The sequence below is a fragment of the Sorex fumeus genome, unplaced genomic scaffold (assembly GCF_029834395.1).
Source record: "Sorex fumeus unplaced genomic scaffold, SorFum_2.1 ptg000029l, whole genome shotgun sequence".
NCBI lineage: Eukaryota > Metazoa > Chordata > Mammalia > Eulipotyphla > Soricidae > Sorex > Sorex fumeus.
Window position 1 is genome coordinate 17,915,056 of NW_026606086.1, and position 22,522 is coordinate 17,937,577.

At 59.6% G+C, this 22,522-nt stretch overlaps 1 protein-coding gene across 1 annotated transcript in view; it reads right to left on the minus strand.

Moving 5' to 3' along the window:
• The window catches only part of CCDC57 (coiled-coil domain containing 57), a gene marked incomplete at its 3' end in the record, with an annotated part of 33,131 nt that overhangs the window by 3,179 nt on the left and 7,430 nt on the right, over positions 1-22,522 (minus strand). The window contains exons 5-18 of the mRNA XM_056115377.1: positions 21,392-21,493; positions 20,764-20,921; positions 20,616-20,690; positions 19,352-19,552; positions 17,601-17,759; positions 15,725-15,887; positions 15,133-15,279; positions 14,069-14,243; positions 13,642-13,770; positions 13,390-13,546; positions 12,780-13,260; positions 9,074-9,178; positions 6,745-6,927; positions 4,723-4,912 (exon numbers count right to left, since the gene is read on the minus strand). Coding sequence (XP_055971352.1) covers positions 4,723-4,912; positions 6,745-6,927; positions 9,074-9,178; positions 12,780-13,260; positions 13,390-13,546; positions 13,642-13,770; positions 14,069-14,243; positions 15,133-15,279; positions 15,725-15,887; positions 17,601-17,759; positions 19,352-19,552; positions 20,616-20,690; positions 20,764-20,921; positions 21,392-21,493 — 2,425 coding nt within the window. The remainder of the gene's footprint in view (positions 1-4,722; positions 4,913-6,744; positions 6,928-9,073; positions 9,179-12,779; positions 13,261-13,389; positions 13,547-13,641; positions 13,771-14,068; positions 14,244-15,132; positions 15,280-15,724; positions 15,888-17,600; positions 17,760-19,351; positions 19,553-20,615; positions 20,691-20,763; positions 20,922-21,391; positions 21,494-22,522) is intronic.

Consider the following 22,522-nt stretch of genomic DNA (forward strand, 5'->3'; position numbering starts at 1 on the left):
CACAGATCAAGAGCGGATCATAGTGGCAAAGGAAAAAGGTGAGAAAATAGATGCAGGAATGGAAGAAATCAATCACACCCCCTTCCCCCCCTCACTCTCTCTCATGCACACCCTCCCTCCCTCTCACACTTCCTTCCTCTCCTACACTCCCCTCCATCTCTCTCACACACACTCCCTCCCTCCCACACTCCCTCCATTCCTCTCAATCACACCCTCCCTCCCTCCCTCTCGCACAATCCCTTAGTCCCTCTCACACATTCCCTCCCTTTCTCACACAAACTCTCTCCTCACACACACACCCTCCCTCACACACACTCCTCTCATTCACACACTCCCTCCATCACACTTACCCTCCTCCTTCCCTCTCTCTCACACACACACTCCCTCCCTCCCTCTCACACACACTCCCTTAGTCCCTCTCCCACATTTCCTCCCTCTTTCACACACATACTCCCTCTCTCACATTCTCCCACCTTTCATACACACATTCCTCAGCCCTCCCTCTCTCCCCTCTCACACACCCTCCCTCTCTCACACCCACCCTCCCTATCACACACCCTTCCTCCTCACACACTCCCTCCCTCTGCTCTAACACACACTATCTCCCTCTCTCACAGACTCCCAGCCTCTCTCTCAGTCCCTCCCTCCCTCTCACATACTCTCCCCATCACAACACATACATTCCCTGCCTCTCTTACACACACATTCCCTTCCTCAAACACACACTCCCTTCCTCAAACACACATACTTCCTCCCTCTCTCTCTCACACACACTCCCCTCACATTCCCTCCCTCTCTCTCTCACACACTCCCCTCACGCTCCCTCCCTCTCACACACACACTCTCTCCCTCTCACACACACACTCTCTCCCTCTCACACACACACTCCCTTTCTCGCTCACACACTTCCTCCCACTCTCCCACACACATACACATCCCACACACTCCTTCACTTTCATACACACCCTCCCTCATCACACTCACACACTCCCTCCCTCTCCATCACACATTCATTTTCTGCCTCCCTCTCTCACACACACTCCCTCTCTCACACTCATACTGTTTCCCTCTATCTCACACACTCTCCCTCTTTCACACACTCCTTCCTCTCTTGTAAACACAACCCACCCCTACCCTCTCTCCCTGTATCTCTCACACACATTCCTTCCCCCTGTCTCTCACATACAAACTCCCTCCCTCTCACACACCCTCCCTCCCCATTTCTCTCTCACATACACTCGCTCTCTCTCTTACACACTCCACTCCCTTTCTCATATATGCACTTCCTGCCTCTCTCACACACATCCTCCTTCCTCACACTCCCTCCCTCTCTCCCTCTCTCACAAACACTCCCTCCCTCACACACACACTCCTTCCCTCTCTCACACACTCCCCTTCCTCTCACATACTCCCAGCCTCTCTTACATTCTCCCTCACACACATACACACCCTTCACACACACACACACACACACAAACACACACACACACTCCCTGCCTCTCACACACATACTCCCTTCCTCTCTCTCACACTCTCCCTCCCTCTCTCACACATACTCTCCTTCCCTCTCTACAAATTCAATCCTTTTCTCACACACAAATTCCCTTCCTCTCTCAAGTACTCCCTCCTCACACACACACTCCCTGCCTCTCTCTCACACATACACATATATACCCTCTCCCTCACGCACCCTCTCTCATACACACACTCTCCACCCTTCCCTCTCTCCCTCTTTCACACACACACTCACACACACACACAAACTCCCTCTCAGCACACTCCCTCCCTCTCACACAGTCCCTCCCCCCTACACACACACACACACACACACACACACACACACACACTTACAGAGAAGACACATGTTTAACAAGTCTAAGACCCAAAAGAGATCAGAAAGATACTAGGAGGACAGTTTTGGGAGAAATATCAGGAGAATTTTCACCAATGGGAAACAGCCAAGCATGAGGCCGTGAGGCTGAGATTCAAACATGGATCCGGGGTCAGAGACAGCCAACGCAGCAGGCAGGGCACATGCCTCCCCCTTGGTTCCATCTCACAACCCTGGCAGGAGTCAGCCCTGAGCACCGCCGGGTGCGTCCCCCAAATGCCGGCATATTGTCCGAGTCCTTTCCAGCTAAGCTGACATGCTAGGGACCAAAGGACCCCTGGATGCTGAGCTGCCACAGGGGCCATCACACCCCACAGAGAGGAGTTGGGGGCTGGAGGATTGGGGGGGCTGTTGCGTGGGTGGAGGCCGCTGGAGGATGTACTAAGGCAGCAGACTGTGGGCACAGGGCAAAGGGTCTGGCTGGACGGGTCGAGCGGCATTCTTCACAGAGATAGCCTATCTGGGTAGTGGCAGGGGCCCAGTGACCTCGTGTGGCCGGGTGCCCTGTGGCCTGTGGCCTCCTGCAGCAGCAGGCAGGGGGTTTGAGCGAGGCCAGGAGGGGGGTGCAGAGTGGAGGGGCACCCTCACACTCAACTCTCGGTCCCTTGCTGCTGCTTCTCCTCTGAGAATCCCCGCACGCCTCTGCCGACCATGTCCACACTCGCCTCAAAGGACCCTAACACGGAACATGGCAATTCATTCCAATCTGCTTCTGCGAAGACTGTGCCAATAGTGCCTGGGACCCTCCTGGTCCACACTCTCTCCCTGAGCAGCCCCCGGGCTCCCTGAAGCTCAGATGCAAGACGATTTTTCAGGTTTATAGTAAAAATGAGGAGAAAGCTGAGCTCTTGAGCCACCCATGAGGGGACACCGTGACCGTGACATGCCACAGTCCACAGCAGGTTCACTCCTGGGGCAGGAGGTGGGAATGTCCGAGGATGGAGCCAGCAGTGCCCGGGGCTTCTGCCTCCCGAGCCCGCACACAGCAGTGCCTGGGTCCTTTCTGTTTGCGCTTCTGGTGGGAACAGGAGTGTGTGCCGAGGGCTGCTGCCCAGGAAAGCATGGAAGCGGTCGCCAACTGCCTGCAGCTGTGCCTCAGCCCTGGCCACCATCCCCCAGGCCCTGAAACCTGGAACGGGAGCAACTTCCAGCCTCTGGATGGCTCGCGTGTTTGACCTGATTCCGGAGTTTGCCTCCGCTCGAGATCACTGCACGGCCAGATTGGCTGGTGTGTGCACTGCTGGTGTGAGCAGCTCAGTGGAGCCTCTGCCCTCCAGAGCGCCAGGAGAGGAGCCCCGGCTCCTGGCAGGACTGGTTGAGCTGCAAGTGGTCCTGCCACCCCTGCCGACACAAAGGTCATAACTGAGAGCAGGGCTCTGGGCTACAACCACGGGTCCGGGCAGAGAAGACCAAAGCCCATCCGAACAGGCAGAGAACACATGAACAAAGGGGCTGGGGTGATAGTACTGTGGATGTGTTTGCCTTGTAGGCCACCGACCCAGGCAAGAAAGAGAAGGAAGGAGTGGAGGGGGGAGAAGGGGAGGAAACGAAGAAGGGAGTAAGCAAACAGGCACCTAGACAGGTCTCCGTGAAGGGATGAAGACAGACAGCTAAGACTCCCCATGAGTAAGGGGAGCAAGTGCGGGTGGCTCGTGGCTGGTGTCTCCGGCCTTCGGGAGACTGCCCCAGCGACTGGCTTCTCTGACACAGGGTGGCAGGGAGCAGGCCTGGGGAAAGCTTAGTGAGAGCAGGTCCGGGTGAGTGGGAACGCACACATCAGGACCAGAGAAGCCTGGGCAGATGGGGCACAGAGGTCTGATGGGAGGATGAGGAAGCAGCTTGATGTATAGGTGCACAGTGGGTGGGTGAGGGACGGGTGAGCAGACAGACGATGAGTGAGTGGATAAACTGATGATGAATGGGTGAATGGCAGATAGCTGGACAGACCATGGATAGATGATGGATGACGGATGGGTGGATAGATGGGTAGATAGATGGGTGGATGGATGGATGGACATATGGATGAGGGACGATGGACAGATGAGTGAGTGGATGAATGACGGGCTGAATTATTTTCTCTGAGGTCAGGCTGGACATGGGAAGCCATGATGAGGGGAGAGATGAGAACCACTGGGCCTTGGGTGCTGGCAGGGCTGGCTGCAGAGTTCAGACGGGGGAGGGGTTTCTGGGTTAGACACGGATGGGAGGAATGAGGAAGAGATGGGGCAGCTGTGAAGGCACTGGGGTGGGAGCTGAGGGCCAGGGCTTGCGGGGCGGAGAGCGAGCCTCTGAACTCTCACAACCCACCGGCTGGCCGCCCTGGCCAGGGGTGCTGCCCCATTGGGTGCTGTGAGCAGGAGTGCACCCTTGCCCTCCTCCCCTGCTAAAGGGTGGCAATGGGCAGGAAGAGGGGCCTGGGACCTGCGCCACGCCCCCACCAGGAGCCCCAGCACTAGGACTCTGCAGAGACAGGGACCCCGCGGCCCTGACCCAGGCTGCCCTGCAAGGACAGTTCCCGTGGGACCCTTGCTGAGGAGGCCGCGGTGCGTCTGGGTCGTGGGGACACTGCTCCTTTATCTCCGCTGCCCAGCAGAGCGCCTGGGAACACGGGCCACAAAGCCACTCAGAAAAGTGCTGCTCGGCCAACCTGCGGCATTTTTCTCACAAACGCAGCCAGAGAGGCGGGCTCCTGGGGCTCCACACGGATAAGGCTCTGCTCTGTGCCCGTGGCTCCTGACCCGGCCCGGCTCACAACAGGCACTCTGTTCTCGGCGCAGCACCCCGCCGCAGCCCCCCCCCCCACCAGCGGGGCCCAGAGGCGGCCTGCTCACCTGGAGGCCGGCCCTGCTGGGACCGGAGTCTGTTCCCCAGCTCCAGAAGCTGTTCCTTCTCCAGACGGAGCCGCTGAATCCTCCTGGCGGCCTCCTTCAGCCTCTGCTGGAGCCGGAGCATCCCCGAGGGCGGCAGGGACTGCTGGCCCTGCACCTCGCGGACCGGGGTCCTCTGCCCCTCACAAGAGTCCTGAGGTGTGGAAGGCGGAGAAAGGAGCATGGCTAGGCCTGGTCCCCAGACTCAGGACAGGGACTGCTGTGGCACACCGCTGCTGGGCTCTGCCCCATGCCCTGGGCCTCATCTCTAGTGTGGGCAGTGGGCATTGCTGGTGCCCAGATCGCCAGTTCCCTGAGAAGGCCGTGCAGGCTGCCCCCAGGGTCCCAGGACCTGCCATGCTTGGGGGGAAGGCTGTGGGGGGTGCTGCAGTGACAGGGAGTGTGTGAGTCACCTGCTAAGTGCAAGATCTCAGTGCCACAGGCCCTCACTCCCAGCTCAGGCCCGCCATGCACCCTCTGGGCTCTCTGCCTCCAGTCCTGCTCAGGGTGGTCTGCCTGCCTCCCTCCTTTCCTCTCCCCTCCCTCCCCCTTTACTTCCTTCTTCCCTCCCTGCTTCCTCCTTTTCTCTCTTTTACTTCCCCCTTCCTCCCTCCTCTTTCCTTCCTTTACTTCCTCCCTCCTCCCTCCCTCACTTCCTCCCTCCCTCACTTCCTTCCTCCCTCCTTCCTTTACTCCCTCCCTTTCCCCTTCCTTCCTCCTTCCTTTACTCCCTCCCTTTCCCCTTCCTCCCTCCTTTCCTTCCTCTCTTCCTCTTTCTTCCCCCCCCCCCCGTCCTTCCCTTCCTTCCATTTTTATTTGGGGGGGCTGTTGGGCCACGCCCAGCAATTCTCCAGGCTACTCTCTGCTCTGCGTTCGTTCGGGGGTCACTCCTGGTAGGGTTCAGGGGAACTGTACGTGATGCTGGGCTGGAAGCAGGGCAGGTGCATGTAAGGCACGCGCCCTCCCCACTCTCCGGCCAGACCCTTTCTCCTCTCTCTCCATATCCCTGGATTCTGCACCTCAGGCTTCCTGTCTGGACTCTCCTCAACCAGCCACAGTGCCCCCGGTTCCCAGCGTCCCGACGCTGCGTTGAGAAAGAGGGAGGCCCAGGGGGAGACTGTTGCCCAGAGCCTGGGCCTGGGCCAAGCACTAGGGCAGACTCTCGCCCCGGGGGTAGCAGCAGGTGAAGAGCCGCAGGCTGGATCCCCATCCCTGTGTGGACACCCAGCCCTGAGAGAGGTTTGCAAGGGCTTGGGGTGTGGGCAGTGGGTAGTGGAAAGGGAAGGTGAGGGTTCTACTGTGGGGACAGGAGGAACTGCGACGCCCGAGGGGAGTGGGTGGCCTACTTAGGCTGGCTGCCTCGACACCTGAGCTGGCGCCAGGACCCAGAATACCCCAGAACACCCTGTCCCGGCCCATTTCCTGGTGAACCTGTCCAGGGCTGGCAGGCACCCCGACTCTGCGACTGCTGTTCTCAGCTGGTGCCCAGTATCCCGGCACCTGCGGCAGGCGAGAGGCATGGGGGAGGGGGCGGGGGCAGGCATGAGACAGCCCCTGAGTCTGCCTCCTTGCGGGGAGGGGCTGTGTGCCCAGCCCACACCCCTCTCGTGGGAGGCAGTTCCTCCACCCTGTGGAATCTTGCAGTGGGGGCTCTGCCGGGGTGGGGTGTGGCTGCTGGGATCCCCGTGATCCTGCAGACTGTGGGACACAGAAGAATCACTGCAGCAGCACCAGTGCCGGGACACCAGGAGAGCCTGGATGGCCATCTTGCCCTGGCCGAGGAGCAGCGGGGCGGACTAGGCCAAAGGTGTTGGATCCGTGAGCAGGAGGGGAGGGGCGGGGAAGACAAGGCGGTGCTGGCGGAAGATCCCAGCTCCTAGGCGCGTGCCTCTGCCTTCGGGGATGAGCAAGGCGAGCAAGGTGGGGTGCAGGTGGGGAGCCCCCGTACTGCTCCCCTGGGCCCCTGGGAGAGGCTGTGGGGCCCACCTCTTTCCTGGGGACTAGCTGCTGCCTGCTGGGAACACTGCGGTCTTCCTCGCTGCTGGTTCCCAGGTGCTTCTCCAGCTCGGCCACCTGCCCCTGCAGCTCCCGCACCTCCAGGTGCACCTGGTCCACCCGGCGGGGCAGCTCACAGCGGATGGCGTCCAGGTCTGGGGGTTCTTGAAGCACCTGCAAGGACCCGGACAGTCCATGGGGAGCAGGGCAGGGCCGACAGCCGCAGTCTGGGGCTCGGTACCTCCCCTCTCCCTCTGGACCCCCAGTGGGTGCAGAAAGCCCCACCAGGGTGTGTGGGGCCAGGGCTGACCAGTGAGCCTCACACACAGACGGCAGGGCTGGCAGGGGCCTGACCCGAGGGGGACATGCCTCCCACACCCCGTCCTCCCTGTAACTCTAAGGAAGAATGTCTGGCTCAAGGGGCGTCTGGAAAAAGTCTGCTGGCGAGTGGGCGCTGCGCAGTGGCAAACAAACAGAAACCATTTCAAGGACTCTCCCAGGTAAGTGGAAGGCACGGGACTGCCGAGGAAGGGAAAAGCTCTTCTGGGAAGCTGGACTTCCTGCTGGCGATGCGGGGCCAAGTGTGTGAGTGTGAGTGAGTGGATGTCAGTGTGAGTGGAGTTGTGTGACTGTGTATGTGTGTGGGTGTTGGTGTGTCTGTGTGAGAGTGACTGTGGGTGTGTCAGTGTGAGAGTGTTTGTGTGTATGTCAGTGTGAGTGGAGTTGTGTGTGAGTGTATGTCAGTGTCTGCGTGAGAGTGTTTGTGTGTGTGTGTATCGGTGTGAGTGTTGTGAGAGTGTATGTCAGTGTGTCAATGTGAGAGTGAGTATGAACGTGTGTGAGTACATGAACGTGTCAGTATGTGTCACATGTGAGTGTAGTGGGTGACCATGTGAGTATGTGTATGTGTGTGTGTGTGTGAGTCCCATGGAAGGGCAGAGCCCCAGCCAGTGTGCTCATGCATCTGGAAACCCAGATGAAAGGCGCCACCAGCATAGCAGGGGCCCTGAGTTCTATTCCTGACACCAAAGAAACAATAACAGCCAAACAACTGTGGACCAGACAGTCCTGGGTCTGGCCGCAGGCTCCTAGGGTGCAGCCCATGGGGCACACAGGCTTCCGGGAGTTTGACTCCATTTGAAGACATCAAGGGTCAGGTGATAGGCCTCTTTTAGGGTGACTCATAATAAGGCGTCCAAAGGCAGCAAGAGCACCAGCCAAGAGGAAACACACTGGCCGTCCTGTCCTCGGATCCCACGACCGGGCCACAGGGGACTCCTGAGTGCAAACGTGCTGTCATTCCAGCAACCCCAGGAGAATCGGTGCAGGTGATGCAGTCTCCAGAGAAGACTGTGGTGGCCAGGGGGCCTCAAGGGACTCAGGTGCCCAGTGTCATCAGGAAAACACAGTCAGACTCCCAAAGGCCCCGACTCCATGCTCTGAAGGGGGACAGGTGCAGGTGAGGAGAGCCTCTGAGCCGGGAGGCTGCACAGTGACAGCCACTGTGGAGTGCCCCCAGGAAGGGTCCCCAGCGCTGCCCTTGGCCCGGGCCAGCCTACCACACTCCCGGGATGGGGAAGAGGGCCCAGCACTCGGGTCCCTCCGATGCCCCACACTGTGCCTCCGTTTCTTACTGATTTCTGCTGCAAGGGCGACACCTACTGGCCAGGGGAGGTCCGCCAAAGAGGAGCATCCTGCAAGCCTGAGGTGGGGGAGTGGTCGAAGGACCAGGTGAAGGGACAGGAGGCAGCCTGGGAGGAGGCCCTACCTGATGGGAGGGGTACAGCAGGGAGGCTCAGGAACCTGGGTTTGCCAGAAATGAGCCCTTCTTTTGTTGTTGTTGTTGTTTTTAAGTTTTGGAGGAAAACCAGCAGTGCTCAGGGCTCTAAGCTCTAAGCTCAAGGATTACTTGTGGGGAGCTTGGGAGACCATACTGGGTAGAGGGGATACACCAAAGCGCTCATCAGCTGGACTCGGTCCTGGTGAAGAGGAAGGTCAGCAGCAGACAGAGGTGACTGCTCTGCTCTCTGCGCTGGACCCCAAACGTGAAACCTCCTGGTCCCAATCGTGATAAGGCGCTCTCACCACAGGTCCAAGGCCAAGGCTGACAGCTATGGAGGTGAGACTCAGCCAACCTCTCACACAGACCCTTCGGGGAGGACAAGACTGGGTCACAGCCACACGCTTCAGTTGCCGGAGCCACCCCAGAAGGAAACAGAGTGACCGCGAGTGCCGGACCTATTTGACCCGTGTGCCTGGGCCCGTGTGACCCCGTGTGCCTGGGCCCATGTGACCCCGTGTGCCTCCCATATGTTCATACCTTCTGTCTGAGCTGGGTCACCAGGAAGCTCAGGAGCTGTGCCCTCTCTCCCAGGCTCCTCAATGCCAGTCCCACGCTGCCGCCCGTAGGCCTGGCTCCTGCAGAAGAGTCCCATCAGCTCTGGGATGAGGGTCCTGACCAAGTACCCTCTGATTGTCCCCGCTCGGCATGAGAACCGGCTGTGCAGCCTGCTGGTCATCCGTGACCACGAGGGAAAAGGGTGCACGCACAGAGCAGACCTAAAGTCAGTCTGGGGTAGGCAAGGTACTTGCCTCACCCTGGCCCACCTCAACTGGAGCCCCAGAACCACATACAGTGCTCTGAGCACCCATAGGGGTGACCCCTGAGCACAGAGCTGGGAAGGGTCTAAGTACCCCTGGGAGGTCCAAACTCCTCTCAACAGCAAATATTTTCTTAAATCATAAAGAACAGTTTAACCTGGATTCTCATTGAAATTACTTATCCAGAGTGGGGACACTGGGCAAGGGGCAGCTGAGCTCAGGAGGAAGAGGGGACACTTTCTTCCGCCCACATCAGCAGAGACACTGGCTCCTAAGGCTGAGCGGACAGAGAAGTTAGATATTCAATAAATTATTTTTTATAATGTAGGAGTATTGCTATTTATTCAGCTATTGATTAAGCTGATTGAACTGGGCATGAACTCCACATTACTTTTTCAATGTTTTAAAATTGGATATCCATGAAATAGACCATTACAAAGCTGTTTATAATTGGGTTTCAGTCATACAGTGATCCAGCACCCATCCCTCCACCAGTGTCCATTTCCCACCACCAATGTCCTGCGTTTCCTCACCACCATCCCCCAACCTCTACCCCTATGCCCAGCCTCTGTCTATGGGAGACACTTTCCTTCTAGCTCTCTCTCTCCTTTTCCTCTTATGCATTATGGTTTGCAATACAGGTGCTAACAGGTCATGGTGTTTGTTCAGGGCATTTGGTATTTTTATTGGGACATAAGGCTGGAGTAGCTTTTCAATTGGGTGGTCGCTTTGGGGCGTGGATGTGACTACCGAGGCTTATGGAAGTGCAGGAAGGTGGGGGGAGGTATCCCATTCCGACCCCGAGAAAGCCTGGAGATTTCAGTCACAAAACTCGCATACCAAAATTTTCAGCAGATTACCTCTTGGTGAAGTCCATCCTGAGATGTTGGAGTCAGGCCAGGGGTATGGCGGTGATTTGGGATTTGGAAGCAAGTGGCTGCTGGGGGGTCTGCTTGGATGGGCACCAGGCCAACCTGCTCCCCCTCCAATTTATCCTGGTCTGTTCAGCCATGTGCGGATCCAAGATTAACCACGGCTTTTGATCTCTTTCGAGATTTATTTATGGGTCTCTGAAGCAAGGCCGGTAGAAGAGCTTACAGAGTGGTACTGGTGTTGGTTCGTGGGATGACTGCCAGTGCTTCTGTGAGTATTAGGAAGTGGGGGGAGGTAGCCCACCCCAACTCTGAGAAAGCCTGGAGATTTTGGTCACAAAACCAGCATACCAGAATTTTCAACAGATTATATTATGGTGAAGTCTGTCCTAAGACGGTGGAGGCAGCCTGGGGGTTGGCAACAATTTTGGATTGTGGAAGCAAGTGGCTACCGGGGGCTCTGCTTGGGCGGGCCACCAGGCCAACCCGCCCCTCTCTGATTTACCCCAGTCAGTTCAGCCATGAGTGTGTCCGAGATTAACTGTGGCTTTTGATCTCTTTGGAGATTTATCTATGGGTCTCTGAAATAAGGTCAATAAATGAGCTTGTATAGCTGAGCCAGAGGTGGTTTGTGGGCATGGCTCCCACATACCTAACTTTTGGCCGTTTAATTTTTTGGTAAACTTGGTCCTCAAGTTGTTGGGGTCCTGCCAAAGGCACGGTGGCGATTTGGGGAGTCAGGAAGCCTGAAGGCACCATTGGACTGCTGATGCACTCGCCCCGCAGGTACAGGTTGACCTGTTGGCGGCACCATACCCCCAGATAAAATTTTTTTTTTTAAGTTCAGATAAACTTTTTTTCCTGGTGAAATGTGACAGCAACAAATCATACATGTTAAAAAAAAAAAGCTGGAGTGACAGTTCAGCAGGTAGGGAACTTGCATGCAGCAGACCTGGGCTCGATCCCCACCACCCTATATGGTCCCCCAAGCCCCACCAGAAGTAATTCCTGAGTGCAGACTGTGAGTAAGCCCTGACCACTGCTAGGTGTGACTCTAAATCCAAAATAAATAGTTTTAAGAAGATAGATGATGCTGAAATAAAACTAAGCAAAGAAATCCCCACAATTCCAAGGCAAGTGCTGTGCCCCGATGCTTCAAAGCTGAATCCTCTCAATTGGTTATAGAAGATCCACAACTTCCCAGATGACTGTGGCGCCCCCCAGAGGATCCCAGGGGACAGAGGCAGCCCCCCCCCCACATGGAGGAGCAGCTAACCATGACTGGGAGCACCCCAGCACCGAGGGGACTCTGCAGCAGCTTTGCTCTGGGCGGAGACTCTATTCAATGCTAGAAAATGGCCAGAGCGGCAGGGCAACAGAGAGGGCACCAGCCTTGAACCTGGCTGACCCAGGTTCAATCCCAGCATTCCGTATGGTCCTCTGAACCCACCAGGTGTGATCCCTGAGCTCAGAGCCAAGAGTAAGCCCTGAGTACCACTGGGGTAGCACCAAAACAAATATACTAGAAAAAAATAAATCATGAGGGCTAAAGACAGTATGACAGGTAAGGCACTTGCTTGTACATGACCAAGCCTGACTTGATCCCTGGCACCACATATGATCCCTAAACCCTAGTAGCAATGATCCCTGAGCACAGAGCCAAGAGTTAGCCTTGAGCACCACTGGGTACCAGCCCCAAAAACAAAAATGAAAAGCCCAGCACCAAGAAGAAATTATGAGTGGAGACGTTTCCAAGAACAAGAAATGATGTGAGCAGCGTGTGTGCTGGATCAGCATCAGGGATGGACAGGAGGCCCCCGGGGCCCATCGTTGCCATCTTTCCTGGGCATCTCAGTCTCTCAGCTAGAGGAGACAGTGCCTGTGAGCAAAGCGCAAGGCTGTGACTGCTGCTGGAGCCAGGGCCCTAGCGAGGACAGGCCCAACGAGCTGCCTGGAGCCGCCACCCTCTCCATGCTGGGCGAGCAGGCCCCGGGGGAGCGAGGGGCTGCCTGGATCCAAGCACTGCCCAGGAGAGTCCCCAAGATGCTATGACAGGGCAGCCCCGCAGGAACGTGCCCTGGTCAGAAACACTCCAGGCCCAGCCCTCACATGGGATGACGGCCCTCTTGTGAGGAGGGACATCCCTGGTTTAGGCAGAAACCTGCCATGGCCACTATGGTTCTGGCGCCACGGCAGGGAAGTGACCAGAAGAGACATGGCCGAGAGGCAGCAGAACAGGGCAGAAGAGGGCGAGGGACATGAAAAGAGACCCCCAGGGGGCAGCATCCAAGCGGCCCAGAGCGTCCAGCCCTGACATCCAGCACAGTGCCGAGGGGCAGACATGTGCATGGCTGAGCACAGAGCCCTGAGTCCCATACGGCATGGGCCAGGTGAGAGGCAGGTGGGCCAGAGGGAGGGCGTCTGGACGGGCCCAGGCCAGAGGCCACCATCAGAGCAGAATAGAACAGAACCGCTCCACAAAGAAGAACACAGAGTCCAGTCTCGAGACCATGGCATGTGAGAAGAGCACACAGCCCAGCACACGGTCAGTACATGGTCCAGTTCATAGCGCACAGCACAAGAGGGCGCACGGTCCAGTCCACAGCCCACGGTATGGGAAGGCACGCGGTCCAGTCCACAGTCTATGGCACAGAGGGGCTCAGGGTCCAGTCCACAGTCCACAGCACGGTACAGCACATGGTCCAGCCCACAGTCCATAGCACAGAGGGGCTCAGGGTCCAGTCCACAGTCCATGGCACGGGAGGGCACGCGGTCCAGTCCACAGTCCACAGCACGGTACAGCACATGGTCCAGCCCACAGTCCATAGCACAGAGGGGCTCAGGGTCCAGTCCACAGTCCATGGCACGGGAGGGCACGCGGTCCAGTCCACAGTCCACAGCACAGAGGGGCTCAGGGTCCAGTCCACAGTCCATGGCACGGGAGGGCACGTAGTCCAGTCCACAGTTCACAGCACAGAGGGGCTCAGGGTCCAGTCCACAGTCCACGGCATGGGAGGGCACTATCCAGTAGAAACTGGCGAGGACGCAGTGGGGAGGGCGCCGGCTAGCCCAGCTGGATCCCTGGAGGCCAGGTGGCAGTGGGCCCTAAATGGAGCTCTGCTCGCGAGAGGGCAGGCGCTGACCCAGAGAGGCCCAGCAGCACAAGCTGAGGCCCAGGAGCCCGTGGGAACATGTGGGTGAAGAGGCCGTCTGCAGTCTGAGGCCCAGACTGGCCACACAACAGAGGCCGCTGGACGCAAGCAGGACATGTGGGCACAGCCGGGCCCCAGTGGAGCGTGGAGTGTCCACAGAGCCAGCAGCTGCAGGGACACACGAGGTGGTGGGCGGCCTGCTGCGCATGGCCACCGCGACTCTTCCCGAGCAGCACCCGGAGTGGCCCCACCCCACAACTCACCAGCACAGGTTTCCGGGGCCGTGGCAGCCAGCACCTTGGGAGAGTCGGCCACACCTTTTAGCTGCGCTTCGAGGCGCTGGAATTTACTCTTCAGACTTTCGATTTCTGTTTCCAGGCCCAGCACGTAATCTGCCAACAGTACAGTGCCCGCTGAGACCAGGTGCACTCTCCCCACAGTGCTCATGGAGACCGAGTGTACTCGCTTTCTGTGGTGCTCACTGCCCTCAGCAGGGCTCGGGCTGGGCCGGCCTCAGCAGCGTCCCAGCACCACCGGTGCCCTGCTGCCCAGAGCAGCTCCATCAGGTGCCTGGGGCTGTCCTGAGGCTGTCTTGGGAGCAGCATCACCCTAGAGAGCCAGTCCCCAGGGAAGGGCCTGCCGTCCACCCCCACCCGCAAGCACAGAGCCTGCCTCTCTTGCCCTACTCACCGGGCGGGGGGGTGGCCGGCCGGGGGGCCTGTGTGCCCAGGTGGCTGCTCAGTGCCTCCATCTCCTGCCTCATCTGGGAGATGGCTCCCCGCAAGCTGGTGTTGTGCTCCTGCAGACGCTGGATCTCGGAGGAGGGGAACTCCGCGTTGTCTGCACCCTGGGTTCTGAGGGGCACCTGGGGACCAGCAGGGAGCAGGGAGAGGCAGGCCCTGAGCCTCCAGGCTGACAACTCAGAAACCAGGAGACACACCAGGCCAACAGGGTCAGTGTCCCCAGAGAGGGAACTCGGCCTCCCTGTGGGTACCCCTGAGCATCCTGCCACACTCAAGACGTGAGGTTCTCGAGCTGCTCAGGGCCAGCTTCCTCGCAAAGGAAACATGCCCCTGAAGACTTCAGACAGGACCGGTCCGGGGGCTGCCCAGCATGGGAACCGTCTCCCCCATCACGAGGGCCCAGTCCAAGTGGGTCAGCCACAGCCTCCCACACCCTCCTTCAGCTTCGAGGCTGCAATCTGGCAGGACTCTGAGGGAAAAGGGGCCTGGCCACTCTGTCCAGCACTAGGTGGACAAGATGAAGCTCAGAGCCTGAATCTTTGGAACTTTTCGAACTCAGGGGACCAGTGGCACAGAAAGACAGTTGGCGGGAAGCTCTTGGCCCCGCCAGGTTGTGCCAACGCTCAACACCTGCTAAATCCCTGGCACAGCAGCCGTGCTGAAGAAGTCCTTGGTGGACACAGTGTCAGGCCCTCCAGGCCCAGGGGTCAGGTCACGTCTGCCAGGTTGGGGCCATACCTGGCGGTGCTCAGGGTTACTCTGCACACAGGGATCACTCCGCACACAGGGATCACTCCTGGCAGGGATCAGGGAACCATATGGGGTGCTGGGTTGGGACCTGGGTCAGTCGCGTGCAAGGAGGCAGCACCCTATCTACCGGAGTATCATTCCAGTCCCAGCAGCCATTTTACTTTCCAAGAAGAAGAAGGGAAGAACGAGGGCGGGCCGATGCTGGTGGGAGGATCCAGGGACCCTATAGGGGCCCAGGGTGGAGATGGTGGCCTTGCTAACCTGCACGTCCTTCTCGCTGTCCAAGAGGGAGGCGCAGCTCTGTGCTCTCAGGGCCTGCAGGGCCTGGTCTCGCTCCAGGCTCACGGCCTTCACTACGGCCTCCCGCTCACACAGCAGCCGCTCTGCCTCCTGCAGCCGGGCAGCAACCTGGGCATGCAGGAAAGAGGGGTGGCGCAGCGCGGCCTTTAGGGGGGCCCATGCAGTATCTCACCCATGGGAGATGCTGGCCCCCCGGTACCACCCAGGCTAGTGGGCAGGCTGGACATGGTTGTGCCTCTACTTCTCTTAGGACACACTGAACTTCTGATCTCTGCTGTGAGGCAGCCGGGTGTGGGGAGCCAGCTGTGGGTCGGGCTGGGTGTCGGGGTCCGGTTTGCAGGGCTGGGTGTGGTGGGGCCAGGTGTGGGGGCTAGTAGTGGGGGGCCGGGTGTGGCAGGACCGGGTATGGGTCAGGCCGGGTGTGAGGGGGCCAGGTGTGAGGGGCCAGGTGTGGGTGTCCGGTGTGGGGGGCCAGGTTGGGGGGGCCGGGTGTGGGTCGGGCCGGGCGTCAGGGGTCCGGGTGTGGGGGTGCTGAGTGTGGGGCTGCACACACCTGCTCCCGGGCTGTGGTCAGTCCCTGCACCAGGTCCTCGGCGCGTCGGTGCAGCTCCCGCTCCACGTCATCACAGCGCCGCTGCCAGTCCAGCTCGACCTGGGTTTTGTCGCGCTGCAGACTCTGCTCCCTGCCCACCGCCTGCGCCAGCTGCTGCCGGTACCTGCGGACACGGCCCACACTTACCCTCCCGAGCCTGCTAGGCAGGAGCCCGGGGTTGTCGCGCTCTCCTCCATCTCCTACGGGCACCAAGGACGCACCGGAATGGCCACCCATGGGGGAGAGGAGTGGCACACTCGAGGAACGGGTCTGTCTGAGAAAGCAGGGAGGCAGCACCTGAGGATCTTGGGGAATGGCCCCGGGTGGCGCCCCAAGGTAGAATGGAAAGAGAACCTGAGGCCGGGAGAAGCCTGAGAGGGGTGCCAGGCACAGAAGAGGACTGGAAAGCGGGGGCATGGCCGCACAAGTGTCTGGGGGCAACACATACCAGCAACCGAATCCCCACCTCAGTGCAGGGAGGCCCCATGCTCCAGCTCTGGAGCAGGCCAGCAGGCGGGGACAAGTCAAGTGGCTGCCTAGCTGGCGGGTGACCTGGAATGTGCGGAGAACCCAGATAGGATGCCACAGGGAGGCTGAGGTACAGGGGCGTGAGGGCCCTGCGGGGGGGCCCTCAGAGCCTCTTGTAGCCCCCAGAAGCAGCCTCGGGGAGAAGGAACTTGGTCAGGCCTGCAGGGAATGCACAGGAAAGGAACGTGGGACCCGGGACCCCTGCCCCTCCACGGGCCCAGTTCATCTCCACTGCATAGTACACGGAGTTGCCAGAGTGCAGAAAACGGACAGGGGCCCGAGCTGGCAGCGGAAATGGAACAAAATGGGGTGCTATGTCGCCACCAGAACCCTCAGCTCACCGGGACCCCTGTCTCTGTGGCACCTGGAGGTGTGAGCCCCGTCCTGCCAACTTCAAGGCTGTTTGGGAGGGCAGAGCAGCAGGATGCTGAGAACAAGTCAGCACAAGGAGGAGAGGGACCCCTCAAACCCCACACAGGACAGGCAGGCAGGCAGAATGGGGGTCGGGGGGAGGTTCAGGCCCCATAGCCAGCAGACCGGGGACCCAGGGAGCAGGGTTGTGTGGGCCCAGTGGAGCGATGACCAGGCCTGCCCGCGGACGCTGTGGCTCGTCAGGATTTGGGGATTCTCTGAGCCTGGGAACCCAGGAGGGGAGCAGTGGGAGACAGGCCAGGGTAGCCCAGGGCAGAAGGTTCTCCCAAACAGCTCCCCCACACTGCCCCGGGGAGAGGGGAGGTGCAGGCTCGCGGCCCCCAACACCAGCACTTGCTCGGCGGCGGGCCCAGAACAAGTCATCAGGAAACAGAAGGGACAGCAGAGGCGCAAAGCTGAGCCCCTGGAAGGCACTGGGGACTGGCCAATCTGCAGCAGGACTGGGCATCAACACAGGCCTGGGACACTAAGAGCCGCCAGGCAGGAGGAACAGGACCCTGCATCACCACTCCCATGCCCACCAAGGCCTGTCACCGCAAGACACAAGTGACCCAGTGGGCACAGAACAGAGGGAGCAGCCGACAGCAGGAAGGTGCCCTGGGGGCGGAGGGCTCACCCAATGCAGTGAAAGTGGGAGCGTTTCCTCCCTGCCCTATGACCCCATGCCCGCTGTTCTCAGCTCACTCCTGGCAGAGCTCTGGGCACCCCACGGTGTGATCTCTGTGAGCCTGACCCATGGCCCTGAACAGCCGCCTCCCTGCCCAGTCCATTCGTTCTAAGGGTAAGATGAGATGCCAGACAGAGACGGGGTAGTTGGCACAGGCCACGCTGCCCGTCCTCCTCCTGGCTCCCCCCCAGGGCTCACTGACCAGCTCACCTGTCCACATCCCGCTGGCACCCAGCCAGCTGGGCCTTGAGCTTCACCTCCTCCTCCTGCAGCGCCTGCAGCCGCACATCCTTGGTGACGGCCTCCTGGGAGAGCTGGGCCATCTGCGTGTCCCAGCCGAGCTTCAGGTTGGCAGCATCCTCGCGGAGTCTGGGCGAGGGGACAACTATGCAGCATGTGGGGCACCCATATACCCGCTCTCTCCTCACTCACTCCCACTCGTGTCCGTGCACACAGCCTCAGTGTGCCAAGGTAGCAGCTCGTGCCTGCACGCGGGCAGAACGGGACTCGCCACGCCACCACGGCACCCCCACGTGGGATGCCCACCATGGATCTTCACAGGGAAGTAGAATTCATGTGGTCTCAGGGCCTGTCTGGTCCCCCGTGCCGGCTCCTCTGCGAGCTCCCATTCGTCCCGCAAAACACAGGCCATGGCCTGGATGGACAGGACCAAGACCCTTAATTCAGAGGAGAGTTCCAGCCACGGGGAGTGGACAGCTCCGTCTCTGTCCTATAGACTGGAGGTACCCAATTATGAATGCCAGAAACACTACCCCAGCTGTCCCCCTCCCCTGGAGAAGCAGCTGGCCAGTGCACCCTGGACACAAGAGCAGCCTCATGAGCAACAAGTGCTGCAGCAAGAGGAGACATGGCGGGATATGCCAGCGCTAGGACAGAATTGTGGGGTGGCCAGAGCTGGTCCCAGCCCTGGAGGTGCAGTAATAATCTCCAAGAGCAAAACTCATTTCTGGGCTGAGCCTGAGAACGTTTGTGGGCGATCACAGGGCGAGAACGTCTGTCTCAGGGGATGTGGTGGCTTGGAGGTGGCTGGAGTCTGTTCTGGGTGCAGCCCAGAGCTATGGCATGGACAGCCTGCTGGGCAAAGGGATGGCACAGGCTTCAGAAGGGCCCGGACCAGCCCTAATCAGTCCCGGGGGCAGCAGTGGAGCGGGTGGGGGTATTCAGAGGATCCCTTGCTGGGGGCTCCCTTCCTGAGACACAGGCTGGACAGGAGCGGCAGCTGTTGGTGGCCAGGATGACAAGCAGTGTCAGTGTTTGGGAAGGGCTGCAGCCACGTCTACGGGACCGTGTCTGGGCCAGAGTCTTCCTTGACGTTGCCCAAGATAGTCATGCAGGGGGAGCCGCACCCTCAGAGTCCTGGGCAGAGCCCCAGCAGCCCTCTCAGTGGGGAAAGGCCACTTTTCACCTGTGACGATGACTTTAAAACCATCTGTCCAAACTCACCTGAATTCCTTACTCAGTGGGACTGCTTGAAAAATCTCAGGGGCGTGGGGACCGGCAGAACATGGTGCTGGGGACACGAGGATAAGGAGCTTCCAGCCAGGTCCCCAGCAACCACTGCAGGCAGCACCCCACCTGGCACCCAAAATAGCTGCCTGCCCACTTTCTCATGTCCAGCAGTCCCTCCTCTCCCTACAAGCAGCATCCACACCAGCCAGCAGCGGGTCCTGGCAGGCGCTCCTCTGCTTTGGGGAGTGGCCCCAAAACAAAGCAATAAGGAGAGGAACCTGGACATCAGGAGAGAAGCTAGGACCACCTACTTATATTATACTACTGACCATCTTCATAGATGTCCAGATTTCTACACGAATCGTTCGTGTGTTTCTTAAAGGACCCACACGTTAACCACACACACACACACACGCACACACACACACACACACACTCACACCACACTCTCATGCACGCGCCCACAGACATTCGTGCACACTCGTGCTCACTTGTCAATGAGCGCGTCCTTCTCCTGGGCAGCGTCCTCCCGCTCCCACTCAGCCCTGCGCAGTTGCCGCTCCAGCGTCTGGCACTGCACTTCGAGCTCCCGGATTCGGGCTTCCAGCACCCGCAGCTGTTCCACGTGGGCTTCCTTCACCGCCACCAGTGCTGCGTCCCTCTCCCGGGCCAGACGGTCCAGCTCATCATGCCTGAAGGGGAGGCACAGCAGCTCTTGCACGGAACCCCTGAGGGTCCTGAGGCCCCCAGTCCAGGGGAGACATCAGGGGCCTTCCAACCCTCCTTCCGTGGCATCACCAGCACCCCACAACCCAGAGCAAGCGCAAGGCCAGGTGCCTGCGGGAGCTCCTGCTCCCTCTGCTGAAGGCCTCGTCGCCAGGTTACACCCTAGACCAGCCCTCCATCTCAACCCGACACCATCTGCCCATCACAGCAGGGCCTTCCGGTAGTGAGGGCAGCACCAGGCCACCAAGGGCAGTGGCTGCAGCTCATACTCTCTCCACTGAGTCTGCTCCCCAGGGGCTGCCTTAGACTCCATTCACCCCACTGCTCCCCAGAGGCTCCCCAGCAGATGAAGGGCTTAGGCCCTGGAGTGTGAGTCTAGGGGCCACCACTGCCAGCCTGGTGCCTGGCATACTCAGCTGCCTTGGACACATCGGGGCGCATCAGGGGATAGCACCCCAATGCACGTCCTGCTCTAATCATACGATCTCAACGGTCACGTCTCAGCCCTGAGTGGCCCTGGGCCAAGCTTCCAGTGACCCCTGCCCAAGGTCAGACTCTTGGGAGCTTCCAACCGGGAGCTCTTCCACATGTGCCATCTGGCAAACAGACCCTAGGTGCACACGTGGGGGGCGGTAAAGCTTGTGACAAGGGAGGGCAATTCATTTTCAAACTCCGTGGGCTTGGAGAAGAGCCCCAGGGCAGAAAGCCGCTCCAGAAAGTAAGCAGAAGGCCGGACAGATAGGACAGGGCAAGGTACCTGCTTGACTGTGGCCCACCCCAGCTCAATCACGGGCACTGCTGGGTGGCCCTAGGGACCCCAGAGCACTGCTGGGTCAGTCAGCACATCCTCAGGCTCTGGCACTCAAGGGCCAATGTGGTTGGCCAAGAGTCACCAGATGAGCTCTTGACTGATGGCTCCCCATCCCCGCCAACACCACAACCAAAAGCAACAGGGCAAGCAGGCCCCTTGGCCTGACCCTGTCAGCTGCACAGCCAACTCGGCATCCCCTGCCCCAGGGCCCCACTCACTTCCTCTGAAAAGCCTCCTCCTCCTTCCTCTTGGTAAGCTGCGCTGTGTGCAGCTGTTCCTCCAGGTCTTTGATCCTGCAGAGAACCCAGGTCAGCACAAGGGCAGGCCTGGGGCCGGCTGTCCCCTGCCCAGGGAGCCCAGCGGCACCGGGCATCCTTGACAGCGGTGACATCCCGGATGGCCCAGTCCCTCCGTTGCAGCTCATCCTGCAGTTCTGTGCGTGCCGCCTCCACGTCCCGCAGTGACTCTGTGGCCCGCTGACCTGCTTGCTTCATAGCCTGCAGCTCCTGGCTCAGCACGCGCACCTGCAGGATGCGACAAGAGTGGGAGAGGGATCTCCCAAGGAATGGACGGACCGTGGGAGCCAGCACCCCGGCACACAATCCCGCTGTGCGTGGCCCAGAAGTCCAGGGCTCAGCCCCCCAGCAGCACCAGCCACCCCCCGCTCTCCTGCTCTCGCCCCTCAGCTGCACCCCTCCCCTCCCTGCCCCTGGCAGTCCCAGCTCGAGGTCAGCAGGGGCACGGGAGACCCTCACAGAGGCCTGGTGGCGAGTGCGAGCCTCGCCATCCCCACATCCCTCGGGCAGGGTTTCCCAAGGGGCCTACAACCAGGGGCATCCAGTCAGGTCCATCCTGTCCCTGTTGACAACCCTGCTCCACGGGGTTCGAGACTGCAGGCTTCCCACATGGGTCTTCTCGGGGTGGGGTGGGGGCAGCGCCTGGCCGGGAGTGTGAGGAGCACCGAGCCCCCTTCCTCTGCCCTCCCGGAGCCCACCTTGAGCTCATTGGCCAAAACCGTCTGCTTCATGTTGTCCGCCCTCAGGTGGAACTCATGCTCCCTCCTCTGCAGCTCCGATTCGAAGTCCAGCAGCAGTTCCTGTGCCAGAGACGTGGCTGAGGCAGGACACGGCCACGGGCTCGCCCAGACACAGCCGCGAAGAGGATCAGGCCAGGGTGGGGAGAAGCCCACACCTCTGCGGAACAGCATGACCCCTGGACCAGTGACCCCTAGGCCAGAGTGACCCTCAGGTCGGTGACCCCCTTACAGTGTGCCTTGATGATGGATATCCACATTCGGGGGCACTTGGTTGCTTCTCACCCAGCCTCTGCCTCCGGGGAGCCCGATCACAGTCACTCAGTCTCACGGTCATCTTCTGACTGTCCTGGGCTGAAGCTCAGTCAGGAACAGGCCTAGCACCCCGCAGCTGCAACTTTGAACTCCGAGCTCATGTGAGGTGCCAAGTCCCATGCTCAGCCCACCAGGAGGCCACAGGCAGCTGCCCCAGCCCTGGCCGCAACCCCCTTGGCCCTCACTCAGCCTCTTGGCTCTCATGCCTCTTTTTTTTTTTTTAATTTTTATTAGTGAAACACCATGAGGTACAGTTGTAGACTTACAAATTTTTCTGCTTGGGTTTCAATTACACAATGATCAAATACTCATCCCTCCACTAGTGCCCATTTTCCACCACCACGGGTCCCAGTATCCTTCCCACTCCCCACTCCCCCACCCCACCCTGCCTCTGGTGCAGGGCATTCCCTTTTGTTCTCTCTCTCCTTTTGGGTGTTGTGGTTTGCAAAAGAGGCATTGAGTGTCTCATGCTCTCTTCTTATGGCACCCTGCCCATCACCCCCTGTGCCCACAGAGCTGCCACCACCTGGCCCTGGAGCCGCTGTGTGGGAGATACATGCTCAGCGCCAACACAGAAATGTATGACGTTGCCACCAGCTCACAATCCACTTCTCAAGAAAAGAGCCAGAGTCCCTGTGAGCCAGCGAGCCTCCCCATACTGCGACTGGAAGGAAGCAGCGCTCTGAAACAAGACAGGGCCACCGTGCTGAGGGGCATAGGGACACAGAGAGCAGGGGCGTGCCAACCCGATCCCTTGAGACCTTCCTGGTGCCAAGA